At 42.2% G+C, this 21,087-nt stretch overlaps 1 protein-coding gene and 1 pseudogene across 5 annotated transcripts in view; one reads left to right on the forward strand and one right to left on the reverse strand.

Moving 5' to 3' along the window:
* CDKAL1 (CDK5 regulatory subunit associated protein 1 like 1) overlaps positions 1–21,087 on the reverse strand; it is a 681,380-nt gene that overhangs the window by 656,894 nt on the left and 3,399 nt on the right. For 2 of the 5 annotated variants that reach the window (XM_006757272.2, XM_006757274.2), the window contains exons 3-4: positions 5,595–5,764; positions 4,417–4,529 (exon numbers count right to left, since the gene is read on the reverse strand). In XM_006757272.2, coding sequence (XP_006757335.1) covers positions 4,417–4,529; positions 5,595–5,764 — 283 coding nt within the window. Of the gene's footprint in view, positions 1–4,416; positions 4,530–5,594; positions 5,768–16,576; positions 16,604–21,087 lie in introns of those variants that run through there. The other 3 variants (XM_006757271.2, XM_006757273.2, XM_015559738.1) reach the window with 2 other exon arrangements.
* LOC102771889 lies at positions 731–2,008 on the forward strand (annotated as a pseudogene).

The raw sequence follows: 21,087 nt of genomic DNA on the forward strand, positions 1-21,087 counted from the left end.
GAAATATTAAAAATAAATTAAAAATAAAGCGGGGACAAATGGCATACAAAACTAATACACACATATAGAAGTAATGCAAGTATATAAAAGTAATATACTACATTAATAAGAAAAAATAATTTTATATTCAAGTGAGTGCTTCCTTAATTCTCCCTTTCTACTATTCCTAAATAGGAAGCCAAAATTAGGTGTACTTAACAAAGCTTAATATTCTTGTGCAAACAACACATTTGGGCTGTTATCCCATATAATAAAAGCCTAATATGCTAAGTGTCCAGTTGTTGATTGTCGGTTCAACCAATCAAAGTGTAATATGCTAATAATATGCTAAGGCTGCTCAACCGCTTGCTATAACATGCACTGACCACCAGGGGGCAGAGGCTCCCACTGGTAGGTTAGATTGCTGCTGGGGTCCAGCCGATCGGGAGAGCATGATGGGCTGGACATGCCTTGCAGCCCTCCCGTGGTCCCACCCCGGCTGTCCAACCTCCCCACGCACCTCCCCAGCCCTGATTGTGCACAGTGGGGTCCCTTAACCTGGCCTGCGCCCTCTCACAATCTGAGACCCCTTGGGGGATGTCAGAGAGCCGGTTTCAGCCCGGTCCGCAGGCCAAGCCGAGGGTCCCCACTGGTGCACAAATTCATGCACCAGGCCTCTAATTTCATATAAAAGAGTAGAGTTAGGGTTGCAGAGGGCAGAACAGTGTCTCCTTCATTTCACCCTCCACCACAGCAGCCGCAGCTTGATGCCAAGTGAGTCGAGCAGCTGCGAACGGAGCAGCGGGACAGCCCCCCCAGGAGATCAATAGCCCACCTCTTCCCGCAGCCTCACCATGGCGACCTACGGACAGAGCTGCGCACAGCCAATGTGTATTCCTCCATCATATGCTAACCTCAGCAAAGCTGCCAGAGATATTTTCAACAAAGGATTTAGCTTTGGGTTGGTGAAACTGGACAAGAAAACAAAGTCATGCAATGGTGTGGAATTCTCAGCATCTGGTTCATCTAATACAGACACTGGTAAAGTTACTGGGACCTTAGAGACCAAATATAAATGGTGTGAGTATGGTCTGACTTTCACAGAGAAATGGAACACTGATAATACTCTGGAAACAGAAATCGCAATTGAAGACCAGATCTGTCAAGGTTTGAAACTGACACTTGATAACACCTTTTCACCAAACACAGGAAAGAAAAGTGGTAAAATCAAGTCTTCTTACAAGAGGGAATGTATAAACCTTGGATATGATGTTGACTTTGATTTTGCTGGACCTGCAATCCATGGCTCAGCTGTCTTTGCTTACGAGGGCTGGCTTGCTGTATACCAGATGACCTTGGACAGTGCCACATCACAGCGGACACAGAATAACTTTGCAGTGGGCTATAGGACTGGGGACTTCCAGCTATACACTGATGTCAATGATGGGACAGAATTTGGAGGCTCAGTTTATCAGAAAGGATGTGAAAATCTTGACACTTCAGTAAACCTTGCTTGGACTTCAGGTACCAACAGCACTTGCTTTGGTATTGCAGCTAAGTATCAGTTGGATCCCACTGCTTCCATTTCTGCAAAAGCCAACAACTCTAGTTTAATTGGAATGGGCTACATTCAGACTCTGAGGCCTGGTGTGAAGCTTACGCTGTCTGCTCTGGTAGATGGGAAGAGCAGTAATTCTGGTGGCCACAAATTGGGGCATGCCCTGGAGTTGGAAACTTAATCCAGCTGAAAGCAACCTCTGGGAATGGATATCAAAAGATTTGGCCTAAATATATTTCCAGTGTGACCAGCAGGCTTTTTTCCCTCCAAGAAGGTGATCAAAACAGGATGAGCTAAACAAGAGCTATGTTTTAAATATGTATGTAGACAGTTACTTAGTAGCTGGTTTCTAGTTGAATTGTTTATCTAGTTACCAATGCAGCAGTCCTGCAGTCACCTGTACATTATTTAATGTATTTAACTGTTAAATGTGCTACCCATCAATAATGAAATAGACCTTTATGAAAACTGTAAAAAAAAAAAAAAAGAGTAGAGTTATAAGACCAAACACAAACTGCTAATGCATTAAAATTTAAAGTAAAGTGTTGGATAATTAATATTACCTAGGAAAAGTCAAACTCTGATTTTTTTAATGTTTAGGGAATTATTTCAAAGGTTATTTTCTTAATACTCCAACTAGCATCCTTAAGAATGTGTTAAGGCAAGCCCAGCCTAAATTGTACTAAAAATTATTAATGAATACAGAAGTGATTCTAAAACCATATTTTGAGTATTTTATCTTAAAAAACAAAATTATTAAGACCAATTTTGTGCCCTGGCCAGGTAGCTCTGTTGGTTAGAGCATCGTCCAATATGCCAAGGTTGTAGATTCAATCCCCGGTCAGGGCACATACATGAATCAACCAACGCATGAATAAATAAGTGGAACAACAAATCAATGTTTCTCTCTCTCTCTCTCTCTCTCTTTCTCTCAAATCAATAATTCTTTTTTTAATTTTTAAAGACCAATTCTGCTGTCTAAAGAATAAGCTATCAGCCCAACTGGCATAGCTCAGTGGTTGAGTGTCGATCTATGAACCAGGAGGTCATGGTTCGATTCCCAGTCAGGGCACATGCCCGGGGTTGAGAGTTTGATCCCCAGTAGGGGGCATGCAGTAGGCAGCCGATCGATGATTATCTCATCATTGATGTTTCTCTCTCTCTCTTCTTCTTCCTTCCTCTCTGAAATCAATCTTTTAAAAAAAATAAAGAATAAGCTATCAAAAACATAAAGTTAATAACATATGGTCATTTAGTTAATGAAAAAAAAAAATACTGTGAAAGAAGCAAGTTTCCAGTCCTCCCCAATTCTCACATGCTATCTCGAAGCTAGGACTTGCCCATTATATTTGCAAAGGCAACTTCGAGGTGTAGAACAATGGTTAAGAGCAGTGTCTTAGAGTGACAGAGAATTCATTTCCTGTATGATTTAAGATAAGACACAACCTCTCCATTCTCACTTGTAAAGTAGGGATGCCGATATGTCCTCATACCATGAGAACTGAGCAAGCACTGGGTCACTGTCTGTCACATTCAAATTATGGTGCCATTTAATACAGTAACAGATATAGATGTGTGTATGTGCTGTAAATACACACACACACACACACACACACACACAGTCCACAGGAGAGGATCTAAAAGCACAGTGGCAATGAGCACACCTAGTATCCAGATCTTCAATCTACTTCTAAACACCATTCTCCTAATGAAAGCGTTCAGGGCTTTTGGGGAAAGTGGTTGTTTCCAAGGCTGGGGAAGGGAAAATATGAAACTAGGACATCTTCAGGTGTCAGAAAAGAAGAAAATGCTCAATAAAGAATGGGGGGCATGTTGAGAAGACCCAGGAGTCAGCCTGAACGAGGTCCTACAGCCAAAGTTGGAACAATGAGCAGCAAAATAAATAATGCTGACACCAAACTACATCTCACAAAATCAAAAACTATCCATGAGGACATACTGATATAAGTAAAGGATAGCTCTTCCTTACACAAGAATTCCAATTAATAAATGTGGATAAAAGAAAAAAAACAGAAAATCACCATTAAGTAAATAATGCACTAATAACTGTTATAGATAGGATCCACAGAGAAATAATAGAATTAGAAAAGATTGAGGAGAAACAGGATATTTATTCATTACAATGAGAAAAATACTAACATTACTATGGAGAAATCTGGCAGACAAGGGTTAGTTACCTCGTAATAAGATATACTGACATTATGAACCCCCTGATATGATGCACTGAGAAGGATATACTACTTCTTCTGTACTCTGGCCAAAAAATGCATACATAACCTTATTCTAACCATGAGAAAACATCAGTCAAACCTAAGTTGAGAGATATTCTACAAAACAACTAATCAGTTTTCTTAAGCAGTTCAAGATCATAAAAGACAAGAAGAAACTGAGGAACTTTCACAGATTAGAGGAGACTAAAAAGACATAACAAATAAATGGAAGATGAGATCCTAGATTGGATCCTGGAAGAGAAAAAGGACATAAATGGAAAAAGCGGTAAAATTCAAAACAGATCCGTAGTTTAGATAACAGTATTGTACTAATGTTAATTTATTAATTATACTATAATTATATAAAATGTTAATATTAGGGGAAGATGAGTCAAGGGCTATGCAAACTCTATACTTTTCTTCTACTACTTCTCTGTAAGTCTAAACTTATTTCAAAATAGTTCTTAAAGTTCTTTTTTAATATGAAACCTATTGTTATGTAGGCAATGGGTTATCTTTTTATTTTGCCTTAAAAATCATTAAGTTATGCTAACATATCCCTCAACTGCTAAAGCTAGAATACATAATTCTAAAAAACTTAGCTCTGAAAAATGTAATCAATAAAGCACATTACACAGATCTCATTACCTGTAATTTTATATCCATAAGCAGCTAGTTGTCCAGCCATATATTCTCCATCTGAATTATTATGAGAACAACCCCATGTTCGTATCCAAATTTTCTGTATGCCTGGAATAGTGCTATTAAACAATCAATAAAAGAAAAAGTAAGTCTCATTAAAGGATTTTTAAAACAAAAAGCACTAGAGGATTTCTGGGCATATTATGAAGAAAAAAAATACACTCACTGAAACCCATTTACAAGCTATTCATTAAAAGTACTTCTTATATAAAAATAGAGTTCAAAAATGAAATAGTTTTAGGGGGGAAAGGGGACTTTCAACTTGGATTACCCAGTAATTTATAATTAAACAGAAATTACCTTAAGGACATATTCAGGACAAACATGGTAAACTTCAGTCATTTTTATAATAGCAGAAAATTTTAACTCCATAGATTTTAAAAGTGTAATGTTCCAAACAAAATAATCAAGTATATTAAAACTTCCAACAATTTACTAAATAAATAAATATAGGGATATTAAAACTATACAACTGCATAATCATTTCTGGCTAGACTGTATTAGAATTTCACTAGAGACCTAATAAAGTAAACAGCACAGTAATTCATTTGTGCCTAATGCCTTTACCTGAACTATTAATATTTGTAAATTTGCTAAGGAAAATCAAATGCACAAACACCACTGTCTCATAAGAACCACAAATTCCAGTAAAAATTTTAATTTGGAAGTAACACAAAAGTGCATTCCAGATACAGTAACATCAAAGAGATGGGGAGATGATCCTATCTATATGCCAAACACTTTCCTAGGGCCTGCCTTCAAGGAACATGCAATTTGACACCTTTTTTTGAAACCAATTACTTTGTTAAATTAAAAAACATTCTGCCCTGGCCGGATGGAAGGGTCCCAGGTTTGATTTGGTCATGTGCATATGCCCGGGGTTGTGGTCTTGATCCCCAGCAGGGGTATGCAGGAGGCAGCCAGTCAATGATTCTCTCTCATCATTGATGTTTCTATATCTCTCTCCCTCTCCCTTCCTCTCTGAAAGCAATAAAAATAAATAAATCTACATATTTCCTCTAAAAAGTTCAAGCATATTTTTAAAAGAGACATTATGCATATCACATAAACCAGTACTATCCTAGAATGATATTGATTTAATAAAAAAAAAAAAAAAAGCTTACCTATCACTTGGTGGACTATCTTCCTCTTGCAAACATTTTTGGGTATTTCGCCTTCGGGCCTTTGGAACAATGTGCTTTCTTGAAAAATGCCTATCTTGTGGCTTTGAGTCTTGCTGTGACACAATATCTTCTATGTCATCCAGTAGTGTATCACAGGATGCAGAAGGCATCTTCTTCATTATGTAAAAAAGTTATAAATGATACAAACTTATGAGTCCCTCAGAAAATCTGCTTAACATAGCATCACCCATAAAATATCCTTGCTGAATTTGAATCCAATAAAGCCTTTAGATTTAACTTCATATTTACAGAAAATGCAAAGATAAAGAAACACAAGGAAACAATCAGGCCAATCCTACTGATAGTGGGACATTCCAAAATTCAAATGGAACTATGTCTTCAACAAATCAGTATCATGGAGAAAAAAAGCAGGAGAGGAACTGTTAAAGATCAAAGGAGACTTAAAAGCACAACAACTAAATGCAATTCATGTTCTTGTTTAGATATTACTTTGTCCAACCAGCTGCAAGACATTTGGGGAACAACTAGGGAAATCAGAGTATGAACCAGGCATCAGATATTGGGATAGTGCTATAAATCAGTGATTTTCAACCTTTTTAATCTCATGGCACATATAAACTAATTACAAAATTCTTGATCTGACAAAAAATAGGTATAACTTTGATTGAACTACAAAAATAATCCTATATAATAAAAGGGTATTATGCAAATAGAATGAACAGCAGAACAACCTAACAACCAAAGTGTAATATGCTAATGATATGCTAAGGCTGCTCAACCGCTCACTATGACGTGCACCGACCACCAGGGGACAGTCAACTGGTCGGCCAGTCACTAGGATGTGCACTGACCACCAGGGGGCAGACAGTCGCTATGACGTGCACTGACCACCAGGGGGCAGATGTTCCAACCGGTAGGTTAGCTTGCTGCTGGGGTCCAGTCAATCAGGACTGAGCGAGATGGGCCAGACACGCCCTGGAGCCCTCCCGCGGTCCCTCCCCGGCCTGATCATGCACCCGTGGGGTCCCTCAGCCTGGCCCTGCGCCCTCTCACAATCCGGGACCCCTCGGGGTTTGTCGGAGAGCCGGTTTTAGCCTGATCCCATAGGCCACTCCCTTTGGAAGGGCGCCAGACGCAGGGCTCATGGCTGGAGAGTGCTGCTGCAGCAGTGTAAGCCTCTCCCGATCAGGACTGATTGGGTGCGGCAGGCACAGTGAGGCAGGGATGAGCAGTTGCGGCAGGTAGGAACTGCAGATGGCACTGGACTGCAGCTTTCGGCCCAATCCCTGCAGGCCACCCAGAGGGACCCCACCCATGCATGAATTCATGCACCAGGCCTCTAGTCCTATATAATAAAACTCTAATATGCAAATCGACCGAACAGCAAAACGACCAGTCGCTATGACACACACTGACCACCAGGGGGCAGATGCTCAACGCAGGAGCTGCCCCCTGTTGGTCAGTGTGCTCCCACAGTGGGAGCAGAGCTCAGCCAGAAGCTGAGCTCACAGCTGGTGAGAGCAGCAGCGCTGGTGGGAGCCTCTCCCACCTCCGAGGCAGCACTAAGGATGTCCGACTGAGGGCTCCCGGACTGTGAGAGGGTGCAGGCGGGCTGAGGGACCCACCCCCCTGAAGTGCACAATTTTCGTGTGCTGGGCCTTTAGTAATAATATAATAGTAATTACCTATCCTTTTTGTTCCAAAGTGACTTTTTTAAAAATCAGATGCCTATACTTGTATATAAGGATTACTGGTATCAAGAATTAACCAATCGGACATAAAATTATGAGACATGACCAATAAGATGCAACTCTATTATATGACCAACATATTTATGTTTCAAGACAGGGAATTCATAACAAATGGCTATCATTGCGTTGGCTGTCTCATGGGATGATACCCAACCAACTGAGCCATACCAGCCAGAGTTGGTTTTGCATTCTTTAAAAATTCTTGCAGCACACCAGTTCAAATCACTGCTATAAATCATTAAATATAAAGTACTGTCCTTATGTTTAAAAATCTTTATTTTTTATACTGAATTTATATTTATTATTTGTATTACATTATATATATTCTTCAAAATCTTATATTTTTGGAGATGCATATTGAAAGTTTGGAGGTGAAATACATTATGTCTATAATTTACTAAAACAAAAAAATTAGATAAAGACATATGGGAAACATTTACAACTCTTAAATCTAGAAACTAGATATGTTGGTGTTCATTTCCTATTCTACTTTCCTGAATGTTCAAAATTTTTGTTATCAAGAAAAGAAAATGTGGACACAGCTTCCAGGAAGATAAGAGTAGACATTCTTTTCCCTATTTCTCCTGCTAAGTACAATTAAAACTCTGGACATTATATATAAAATAAATTTAAGAAGACTTTGAAAGGTGGAGGGAAAAAGGAAGACAGGTTAAGAACCTTCAAATCCAAATGGTGATTCCTTAGAGGCGTGGGGCGGGAGCTTGCCTCCTATTCCCAGACATGGAGTTAAAGAAGCCAGCAATCCAGAAGTGCCAGCAAACATAGAAAATAAAAATAAAAAAAACAAAAGTCTGTTTTCTTGTCAAACAACCAGAAAAGGGCCAGCCCAGCAAGGCAGAAAACAATAACCATTCTGCCAAAAAAAAAAAAAAAAAGAAGAAGAAGAAACCCACAAAACTATGGTCCTACCTCTAGACAAGCCACAAAGGCAAAGTGGGGAGCCCTGACGTCTTCCTTATGAGGATATAATGAGGCACCCCAATATACCTCATCAGAATTGAAGCAGAAGGCCAAGTAGAGACCCTGAACTTCCAATCCAACCAACAAACCAGTAATGAAGCACCACTCCACTCCCACTGTCCGTGAAGATCAAACTGACATTTAAGTTTAAAATTAAATCCCTATCAAAATCCCAGCAAAATTTTTTGTAGACACAGATGAGTTCCAAAATCTATATGGAAAGGTAAAGAAATGAATATGTCTAAAACAACTGGTAAAAAATAGAATGAAGTGGGAGGAATTAGCCTGACCAATTTTAAGACTTAAGTAATTAAGACTGTGTAATATTAGTAGAATATAAACATGGATCAACAAAACATAACAGAGAGCCTGGAAATAGACCCACACAAATACAGACAGTCCTTGAGTTACATCGAACTCGACATACATCATTTCATGGTTACATCGCTATCTCCTATTTATTTATAAAAAAAAAATAGTTCCGTCATTTTTTTTAAATTTTTTTTAATATATTTTATTGATTTTTTACAGAGAGGAAGGGAGAGAGATAGAGAGCTAGAAACATCGATGAGAGAGAAACATCGATCAGCTGCCTCCTGCACACCTCCCACTGGGGATGTGCCCGCAACCCTGGCACATGCCCTTGACCGGAATCGAACCCGGGACCCTTCAGTCCGCAGGCCGACGCTCTATCCACTGAGCCAAACCAGTTTCGGCTAGTTCCGTCATTTTGACGTATGTACATATGTGCTTTATGTTTTTTATTATTTATTTACTACAAGTAAAGGTCAGGAATTCTTATCTTTCTTTTAAATTTTTTTTCTGTTTCACTTCATTACTGTTGTGTATGTGCTCCATGTGAGTGACGTAGGTGCTTATGTAGGTGGGTTCCCACTTACGGTGAAAATCGCGTTATGTCGCGCCATAGGAACGGATCTCCAACGTAACCCGAGGACCTACTGTATGCTCAAACGATTTTTCACAAAAGTGCAAAAGCCATTCTATGAAGGAAAGCTAGCCTTTTCAAAAATTAATGCTTGAGCAATTAGACATCTATAGACAAAAATAAACTGCAACCCAGGGCTCACAACTTACACAAAAATTAATTCAAAAATGTATCATGGACGTAAATGTAAAATGTGAGACTATAACCTTTAGAAAAAATCATAAAAGAAAATCTTCTAGACCTAAAGCTAGGTGAAGAGTTCTCAGACTTGAGACAGAAAGCACAATCCATAAAAAGAGAAATTAAATCCAGACATCATCAAAATTAAAAACTTTTGATATGCAAAAGACTCTTTTGAGAGAATGAAAAGTCAAACTACAGAGTGGGAGCAATATTTGCTAACCTGAAAAAGAACTAATATCTAGAATTCAAACACAATACTGAAAAAAAAATCCAGTTAGAAAATGAACAAAAGAAAGACATTTCATCTAAGAAAATATGCAGGGGAGATGTACAAAAGAGTAAAGGGGAGATAAATGGTGATGGAAGGAGACTTGGTCTTGGGATGGTGAACACAATACAATATATAGATGATGTATTACAAATTATACACATGAAACCTACATAATTTTATTAACCAATGTCAACCCAATAATTCAATTTTTAAAATGCAATAGCTACATATGCAAAAAAAGAAAGAAGATATAAAGATGGCTGATAAGCACATGAAAAGAGACTCAACATTAATAATCCACAGCTATCAAAATGGCTAAAATAAAAAATAGTAGTGAGAACACTAAATGCTGACAAGTGTACAAAGTAACTGAATCCCTCATACCGTCCTGATGGGAATAGAAAATGGTACAGCTGTTTGGAGAAAAAATATTAATCATGTAACTACACTGCAACCTGGCAATTGTATTACTGAGGGCTTAATCCAAGAGATGTAAAGACTTAAAATCATGCAAAAACCTGAACACAAGTGTTTATAGTGGCTGTCTTTGTAATAGCCAAAACTTGGAAACAGCCCAGATGCCCTTCAATGGGTTGAATAGTTAAACAAACTGCGATACATCCATGCCATAGAAAACTACACAGCAATAAAAAAAAGAATATATTGTTGCTATATGAAACAACTTGGATGAATCTCCAAAGAATTATGCTGAGTGAATACAAATTTCAAAATGTCACATACTGTATATTTACATTTATGTAACATACAGTAATGGAGATTGAAATAAAATTATATAAATGGAGAAAAAAAACAGTGGTTGTCAGGGATTAAGGAGAGGATGGATGCCAGGAAAGTGAATCTGACTATAAAAAGGCAACATGAGAGATCCTTGCAGTGATGGAAATATTCTATATCCTGACTATGTAAATGTTAAGATCCTGGCTGTGATACTGTATTATAGTTTTGCAAGACACTACCACTGGGAGAAACTGGATAAAGTGTACAGCATCTCCATATAATTTTTATAACTGTAAGTGAATTTACAATTATGTTAAAATGATTAAAGGAAAAAAAACTATCTTGAATAGAAAAAAGAAAAATAAAGTGTACATGAGTACACTTACTGATAGTACCACTACCAATACTACGCCCAGGCATGAAGCAAGTGCTCAGAGTCATCCATTAACCATTCCCAACAGCTCCAGAGGTAGACAGTTATTATCCTCATTTACAGACAAATCTGAAACACAGAGAAGCTAACTCACACAAGGAAGCACAGCAAGAACTGCATGCCAGATGAGCCTGAGCCCATACCCTGTGAGACACTCTGATGCCTACTTACCGTATGTACACTGAGTGACCACTGTTCTAATCTGGGCCGCCTACTCACTGTTAAAAATCCTATACTCTCTAAGCTAAGGGAAATAAGCCCGTCTGAGAAAGACAAGTGTCATATGACCTCACTCATATGTGAAATCTAATAAACAAAATAAAGTGATGAACAAAATAGATCGAGAGACATAGACGCATAGGACAGCAGAATCTCAGAGGCAAGGCAGGGGAGGGTGGGTGGGAAGAGATCAACCAAAGAACTTGTATGCATACACACATAACCCATGGACCCGGACAAAGTGTGGTGAAGGTCTGGGGCGGGGGTCAGGGGCAGGCTAGAAGGGGGTTAATGGGGGAAATAAGGGGATATATGTAATACTTCAACAATAAATATTATTTTAAAAAAGAACCCTATACTCTCCTCTGATCTCAGCCTTTCTGATGAATTTTCCTTCTCTTCATTTGCCAAATTTTCATCTTTCCATTAACATCTTTCAATTAAGAGTAGCTTCCAGCCAGGCTCATTGTGTGTCCTTTACTGTATGTAATATACTCTTTACAACTATGACAAATTATGCCCTATAAACAAGACAAACTTCCGTTCAAATCTCAGCTAGCTTTATAGATTTCAAATAACCCAAGTGGCAATCAATCAAGGACTTGCTCCATTATAGTTAACATGCATACAACATGGTCATAGAGGGACTGTCAATTACAGGCCGCCTCCTTCCCTAGACACAGGAATGGGGCACATAACCCAAGTCTGCCAGTGTAACCCATCCTCCTGGCCACAGTGATTGGCTCAGAGTTGGATATGACAGGCCCTGCCAATCAGAATCATGATGAGCACTTCTGTGCCAGAGTTAACAGTAGAGATGGCTTCTCTTTTCACTGAAGTGGCTAAGTTGGAAGGATGTCATCTTGATGATACTGGAGATCACCTGCCAGTCACAGGACAGAAGCCTACCTAAGGAATGAAAACTAATAAAAAATGGAGCAATAAAGAGCCATACTGACATTATTTGAGCATCTGGATCCAACCAATGCCTGAAGCCTGATGCTGTCCCACTCTGCCCAGTCATGTGAGCCAATAAATTTCTGTGGCTTAAATTAGTTTGAGCTGGGTTTTCTGCCCTTGCAAACAAGAGCCCTGGCCAATTCGGCAAACTAGATAAGGTGAAATGAATTAAGTTAGTCTTTCTCAAATTGGTTCTTTTTGAGATATTAACTATCCATGAAAAAATGGTTCTATGGTCAAATTAGGAAATTCTGCCTGCTTATAGATTGCCAGCATACATTAGTAAAGCAAAGACTGCATGCAGTAAAGAAACAAACTCATTTATCTTAGAAATTTTCTGAAAATTAATTTCTCACAGATCTCCTCTTAGTATGGCTAAAGATGGTATTGAAAACAGGAAGCTTGAATGAAGCCGACCTCAGATGCCCTACAACGTTCTGCACAGATGGATGACTTCCTTTGTTTACCCAGAAGTGGTTCTTTGCCCATGTACTCAGCCTACCAATCTATTACTATGAATAACTGTCCACCTCCCTAAGAACAATCCTTGTGCTCTGACCTACTCAAGCAAAGAATTCCGGCAATGCTCCCTCTTCACTAATGGTCTCCCTTCTGAATCATTACTAACTGGATATAAACATGCTATTTTTTTTCCCATTTAGAAAACAAAAGCTTTATCATGATCCCACTTCCTCCATTTACTGTCTCCATTACATTTCTCTCCTTTAAAGAAAAACTTCTTGCAAAAACTATCTATACGGCGCTAGCTGGTTTGGCTCAGTGGATAGAGCATCAGCCTGTGGACTCAGGTTTGATTCCAGTCCAGGGCACATGCCTGTGTTGCAGGCTCAATCCTCAGTGTGGGGTGTACAAGAGGCAGCCAACCAATGGTTCTCTTTCATCATTGATGTTTCTATTTCTCTGTTCCTCTCTCTTCTCCTCTGAAATCAATAAATATATTTTTCTTAAAAAAAAAAGCTATCTATATTTATAATCCCCAATTTCCCCGTCCCATTCTCTCATGAACCAGGCTTTCACCCCCACCACTCCACCAAAATTGCCTGTCATGAAATCAATGTCTTCCAGCAACATAAACAATGATAAATTCTCAGTCATCTCAAATGACCTCATCTGTAGGGCACTACACTCTCTGAGTTCTCCTCCTACCTCATTAGCCACTCCACAAGTCTTGTGGGAACCTTTTCTTTGCCAAGGGCCATTTGGATATTTATTTTTTTATTTTTTATTTTTTTATTTTTTAAATAAATCTTTATTGTTCAGATTATTACAGTTGTTCCCCTTTCCTCCCCCCATAGCTCCCCTCCACCTGGTTTCCACCCCACCCCATGCCTTTACCCCCCCCACTGCCTCATCCATAGGTGAACGCTTTTTGTCGCCGGGTCAAAGGTCATACACATGGAAAATGTAGCTATTTGCATCCTCGACGTGTCCCAGTGTTTGGAAAGGTCTCTCACGACTTGTTCACGCTCTACTCAGAAAGAGTACAGAGCCACATAACGGCTTTTTAAAATAATGTGTCCTCTTATGTTTAAACTGAGGATTTCGCTACCAAAAGTGAGGAGAAAGCAACACTACAGCTGCTCTCGCCCCTCTCGCCCTTCGGATGATAGTTGTGTGTGGGGATGTGAGCCGGTTTGCGGGCCATCGACAAAGTCGTCTGGGTGGCTCGCGTGGTTCCACCAGCTTCCCAGGGGCTGTCACAGCCTCATGCAGCCTCGCAGGGGGCGCCGCATCCCACGGTGGGGGTGAAGGTGCGAGACAGAAGCTCCTCTCGCTGTCTCTCCTGCTGCTCCCTTGTGTATCGCCAATGCCGTAAGTTTCTGAGAGCAGTCTGCAGGTGCTGGACATCATACTTTAACTGGTCAACATGAAGTTTGGCATTCTGACCTTTGTTGGGAGGCTCCTTGCTAGACAAAATCGCCAGGCATTCTAGCTGGCTGAATATCTGGTATGCTTGCTTGGGTTTCATTTTCTAAGTGCACAGACTGCTTGTCTGCCGTCTCCCAGTGTCCCATGTGAGACTGGATCTGGTGGATCTGGTGCATTTGCTGGTACAGCGGTTCCATGTCGCCGGCCCAGCCTGGTCCAGCTCCGGCTTCCTCCGAACCTGATTCTGCTTCTTGAGTGGATGCCCCTTATGGATGCGAGGAGTTGAAATCTGCAGTTTGTTGGGTTAGGCTGCAAAAGCGCCGGTGGCTCCTTTTGTGCCACTGGTACAGCCTGGGTGGGGATGTAAATTGAGTAGGGCGGGGTCTCAGGGAATCACTAGGGCGGAGCAAAGAGCAATGGTGTCTCCGCGACTCCTCTCCTCTCCGCATCCATGAGTGCCTGGGAGCAGCTCCTCGAGAAAGCCACCCTCGCTCTCTGACCTGCTGCAAGGCAGTCCCGCCTCTCCCCGTAGGGGTCTGGGACCTCAGAATCCCGCCCCAAACAAGTTCAGTGGATTCGAGAGCTTGTATCCCCTTCCAATTGAAAAAAACCGCGCATCCAGTTGCAGCCCGCCTGGTGCGCAACTCCATACCTCTGTTCTTGGCGCCTCTGCACCTCCTACTCAGTCTCAATGTGCTTCTTTCTTTCCTTCCAGTTGTAGAACTTCCACTGGGCCAGCTTTCCCATGGTTCTGAATGATAGCTGTTTTGGTAGTTTCAATGTTGTTGTGGGAGGCAGCACGCACAGGTCTATACCTTTGCTGCCATCTTGGTTCTCTCTGGATATTTATAACATCATTTTCAGGCCATACAAAATTATCAACCTAAAAATTAACTTGCTCTACTTGGTCGAACAATTAATTAACTCACCCTTAATGCTTTGGCAGAGCCACACCAAATGATTTCACTGTGTGTCCTTATATGGCCCTCACGACAGATGTTCCTTACCCGAGTTACAGACATACCCTGTTATCCAATCCGTGGCCTTGAGATACCAACTATCCTATCTAATAAAGAGGAAATATGGTAATTGACTCTCACGCTGTTGCAAAAATGGCAGCGCTCACAGCCAATACGAAGGGAATATGCTAATTGACTGCCCCACCCTCAAAGATGGCGGCACCCACAGCCAATAAGAAGGGAATAAGCTAATTGACTGCCACCCCCTCAAAGATGGCAGCGCCCAGTCCCCTCAGCCCCACTGGGGCAGCAGGAGCACGGCAAGGCCAGGCCCAGGGGTGGGCCCGGCCACTCCGCATCCCTGCCTCCGGAGACCCCCAGTCCCTTCAGCCCCCCAGCCACCAAGGGCCGGCCTGAGGTGCACGCAAGCCTTGGATGGTGGCTGCCCAGCTGCCCAGGGCCACCCGAGGCTTGTGCTGCACCGCCGGCAGTGGCAGCAGCAGAGGTGTGATGGAGCATCGCCTTCCCCTGATCGCCGGGTCGCCTCCTACCCCTGGGAGCTCCCGGACTGTGAGAGGGGGCAAGCTGGGCTAGAGACGCTCCTCCAGTGCATGAATTTTCATGCACCCGACCTCTAGTATGCTTATATAACTGGTCCCAGTCCTCCCCTAAACTTCAGACTCACATGTCCAACTGTATATTCAACACACCTATATTATGGTTATTTCAAACTTAAAAAATCAAAAAGGAAACCCTTGATCTTCTCCCTACCTTACCCCACCAGATCCTTCCACAACTTTCCCCATCTCATTTAAAGGCAATCCTAGTCTTCTACCAGCTCAGGCCAAAAATCCTGGAATCCTGCAATCCAGTGGTCGGCAAACTGCGGCTTGCGAGCCACATGTGGCTCTTTGGCCCCTTGAGTGTGGCCATGAAGTTTCAATCACACTGTACGTGCGCACCCACATGTGGTATTTTGTGTAAGAGCCACACTCAAGGGGCCGCAGTTTGCCCACCACTGCCCTAATTCAATGCACCAACAAAACCCCACTGGCTCTATCTTCAAAACATACTTAGAATCTGACTATTTCTCACTCTGCCCACTGTTACATTCTTGGTCCAAACCAACATCAACTCTTGCCTAGATTATTGACAGTTAGTCGCCCTACTTCTACCCTAATTCCCAAAGGACATTTCAGCATAGAAGCCAAGGATCCCTTTAAAATCTAAGTTTGTCTCAAAATATTCTGATCAAAAGCTTCTGATCAAAATATTTGATCAAAAGCTTCTGATCAAAATATTCCAATGTCTTCTACTTCAGAATAAAAAGCCAAAATCACTACACAAATCTGCAAGGATGTATGTAATCAGCTTCCTGTTACCCCTCTGACCATAAAGCCTGCCACTCTCCCCATCACTATACTTAGCCATGTGGGCTTCCTCCCAGTTTGTATCTACAAGGGACACTCATCTCAGGATTTTATTCTTGTATAGAACATCATCTTCAAGCCCTTCAGGAATCTGTTCAAATGTCACCAGCGAGGCCCTTCTGAGCAACTCCCACACCTCACCATATGTACATATACTTTCCCTTCACTTCCAATCCCCACTCCCTACCTTGTTTTCTTACCAAAGTGTGGGAAGCCGCCTATTGTCTTCTCTAGCAGAGAGGTGTGGACACGGAACCCGGAAGGCTGGCGACCCTTGAAGCCCTGGCAAAGATCAGAGCTATGCACCTACTGTTTAGTTGAGACAATGGTAGCTGAAGCAACTTCCCCACCAGCTAGTCATGTAAATCCTTACTGACAGTCTGTTACTGGAATGTGCCTGCCTAACGGATATGGGTGTATCCCAAACTCAATAAAAGGGTGGCAAGGCCTGAGCACAAGCGGAGTCCATCCTCTTGGGATGGGCTCTCGCCTGGCCCCCCAATTTCCAAACTACTGTTTCTTGTCTCGTCTCTTTCATTTGTGTGCGGCCCTTCTTCCAGATCCTGAACCATGAACCACGCGGGATGGGGGGAAACAAACACACCATAGCATTTCATCGCCTGCTCAGATGTCTTCATTATTTTGTTAATGTCTATCTCTTTCTACTAGAATATACCCTGTGAGGGTAAAGGTTTTTGTGGGCTTTGTTCACTGATTTGTCCCAGGTGGAGCCTAGAACTATGTCTAGCATAATGTACATTCTCAATAAATATTTTTTACTGTAGACTACCAAGGCTAACTAAGTATGGCCCGTAGCTATTCCCTCTATCACCTCCCACTCTGTACCAACTGTGCTAACCTTTTGATATTCACTGAGTATGCCAAACTAGTTTCTGACTCAGAGGCCTTCACAATTACTATTCCTCTGTCTGGAAAATCATCCCCAGATATCTGTATGGCTTGCTGCCACTTATATACTCAAATGCCACCTCCTTGGAGAGGCCTTTCTAAAATAACCACCCACTGATCAAGAATTATACTAACCTCTAACCATGCTTTATGTTTCGTTTTTCTTCATAGAACTAACCTACCTGATACCATACATACAACTGCATCTGTCTTTCTCATTAAAGTGTAAGCTCTACAAGGACAAAGGCATCATCTCTTTTTCACCACTGTATCCACACCTATAACAATGCCTAGCACATAGCAGGCACACAATGTTGACAGACGACTGAATAAGTAAAAATAAAATGCTTGTTTAAGCAAAACTTAGCTAATCTTTCTGTAACAAAGGAAAAAATCCTTACTCTGGATGAAAAGATAAAGAAAATACCTAATCCCTAGGGCTTCTTCTATCACTATTATCTTCTATATATATAAAAGCCTAAGCGACAGTTTGACCATGCGACCAGTAGCTATGACACACACTGACCACCAGGGGGCAGATGCTCAATGCATAGACATGGAAACATGGAACAGACTGATGAATCTCAGAGGGAATGGGGAAGGGAGGGGAAAGAGATTAACCAAAGATCTTATATGCATACTAGAGGCCCGGTGCACAGATTAGTGCACCAGTGTAGTCCCTCGTCCTGGCCTGTGGGGATCGGGCCAAAACCGGCAGTCCAACATCTCCCAGGGGGTCCTGGATTGCAAGAGGGCACAGGCCAGGCCAAGGGACGCAACTGGTGCATGAATCCATGTACCAGGCCTCTAGTATGAAATAAAAATAAGTGTGGAAGTCTAAGGCCAAGTAGTGCCTTTGAATGTTACTAAAGAGCTACTGAAGGACTATGAATTGAATGACATATTAAAAGCCATCTTTTTCACATTACACAATTTTAACATCCCACAGAAAAAAGAAGGGAAAAAAATGGAAGAAGAGAGATGAGAAGGGTTTGTTGCAGTTGACATACAATATCACAGACTTAGAGAAGTAGGGAACAAACTTAAACCTCTTATTTTACATAACTGAAGTTCAAAAAAGCTAAAAAATTTGTACACTGATAGAGCCAGAATTAGAACCTAGGCCTTCTCTCAACACCAAACTCTGCCTCATTGGCAAAGCACAAGCAATGCAAGAGTCTAATTTGACCAAAAGATATAAACACATTCCAAAAAATACATGGGCAAAGGAAAAACATAAACAGAGGAAAGAATGCTCAAACACACTAATAACAAGTGTTTAAATATGAATTATTTTTCACCCTACTGATTAAAAACAAAACAAAACTGACAACCCTACTGCTAGCTGAAAGCCCAATAGAACTGGCATATCCTTTCTGGAGGACAATCTGGAAGTACATATCAAACTTTAAAACCCCTTATATATATCCCTCAACCTAACAATTCCATTTCGAGAAATTCACTCTAGGGAGACAACAGAGTCAAAGATAATATAATGCAGAGGTTCCTAAACCTAGCAGCATATCATAGCACCTGAACAATCTCGCTCACCTATAGTAATAAATTTACTTCCAACAAACAGGTAGAAGGAAGTGTTAGCCTCCAGAAATTTTTAAATAAGTGAGCAATAAGAAAATGAAAATTTGAGAACAAAAGGAAAGCAAAATAATAGTTAAATGGAACAAGAGGACAATATAAAGGTGTTTTTCAAAGAAAGAAGAAATAGGATTTGATGAGGGGAATGTTATCTAGTAAAGCGGGAATATGCAAATTGACCATCACACCATAATGGTCAAGATGGCTGTGCCCATAGAGGAGGCTGAGTTCCCTAACGAGCCTTAACAAGCAATCAGCAGAGACCTGAGGCTGCATGGCGCTGGGCCAGGGCAGGGGACCTGAGGCTGCGCCCCACACCCCAGCGGGGCTTGACAGGGGACCTCAGGCTGTGTCCCCCAGCCAGTGGGACTTGACGGGGGAAGCTCAGGGTGCACCTCCTGCCCCAGCACCGGGCTGGAAGACCTGAGGCAGTGGCCCCCGCCCTGACACCAGGCCGAGGGACCTCAGGCTACACCCCCCACCCAGCAGGGCTTGATGGGAGACCTGAGGCCGCACCCCCCACCCAGTGGGACTTGATGGGAGGTGGGGCTGGCCAGGTCTGGATCTAGCCCAATGGGGGTGGGGCCAACCAGGTCTGGGTCTCACATGATTTTGAGGCGCACAGGGGTGGGTGGGGACTTGACTCTGGTTCCCGTGGCATGCCCCAGACTCTGACAGAAGGAAGATTTTCATATACATTTTACTAATTTTCTTTCATATCTGGCACTTCTATTATAGAGACAGGGCAAACAGCAATATTAAAATATTTCCTCTAATTAATTCCCTTTAATGTGCACAAATTTTATGCACCGGATCACTAGTAAAAACAGAATCAGAGAAAAGGGAGACATTGAAAAATGATAAAAAGAAGTCCAAGCAGGGTGGCTCAGTTGGTTGGAGTATTGTCCCATATGCCAAAAAGGTTGCAGGTTTGATTCCAGTCAGGGCACATACCTAGATTTTGGGTTCATTCCCTGGTGAGGGTGGGTATGGGAGGTAACTGATCGATGTTTCTCTCTCACATCAATGTTTCTCTCTCCCCCTTTCCCTCCCTCTCTTCCTACACCCTTCTCTAAAACATATACTTGAGTGAGGATTAATATCCCTAAGTTCCACTCTTGGAGATTCTAGTTCAGAATGGGATCTGGGTATCTATATTCAGTACATAAAAGGCTAATATGCAAAGAAGAGAGAATACAGCATCCTAGAGTACTGTAACCTACCTAGGTGATTTATTAGAGGAGGTTTTATAATAAAACTAGAGGCCCGGTGCACAAAATTTGGCCCGCACCCTCTCACAATCCAGAACCCCTTGGGGGGTGTAGCAGTGCGCCAAGCAGCAGGCGGCCAGGAAGGAGCCAAAACAGGGGCAGGTGCCATGCTGCTCGTGCTCATCCCAGCCCGCTGCACCTGCTCCCGCCGCTCAGTAATGCTGCTGCGGAGTTGGGAGAGGCTCCCACTGCCACATCTGCGCTCGCCAGCCATTAGCCTGGCTTCTGGCTAAGTGGCATTCCCCCATGGGAGCACACTGACCACCATGGGGCAGCTCCTGCATTGAGCGTCTGCCCCCTGGTGGTCAGTGCGCATCATAGCGACTGGTTGACTGGTTGTTCCATTGTAATGGTCACTTAGGCTTTTATATATATAGACTAGTGACCCAGTGCACAGATTTGTACACATTGAAAGGAAATAAGAAGGTGGCCAGCGGGGCGGGACTGGGCGAGACGGGCTGGACATGCCCTGGAGTCAATCTCTCTCGGTCCCTCCCAGGCCATCCCCACCTGGGGTAGCACCATGGCTCGAAGGGCATCTGCGGAGTGAACAGGGCCCCTCCGGCAGGTGGGGTTCCTCAGCCTGGCCTATGAGGATCGGGCTGAAACTGGCTCTCCAACATCCCCCAAGGGGTCCCAGAGTGTGAGAGGACACTCAGCAAAGTTGCTGTCATACAAGGTGTGGAACACAACACAAGTGTGCAGTAAACCAGATTCAGGGCCAACAGTGCCCCAGCAACAACGTAACCCACAGCCGAAGGTGGAATCATACAGCCCCATGAGGAATTGGACTCCCTCCTCTCTAGTTTTGGGGTGCATCACCCAAGTCACTGCAGCTTGGCAGCTCCTGTGTTGTGTCTGCCCCTTAGTGGTCAGTTCACATAATAGCTACCAGACGGACGGACACTTAGCATATTAGTCATATGTGTGTATAT

This window comes from Myotis davidii, unplaced genomic scaffold (assembly GCF_000327345.1).
Source record: "Myotis davidii unplaced genomic scaffold, ASM32734v1 scaffold53, whole genome shotgun sequence".
Classification (NCBI taxonomy): Eukaryota; Metazoa; Chordata; class Mammalia; order Chiroptera; family Vespertilionidae; genus Myotis; species Myotis davidii.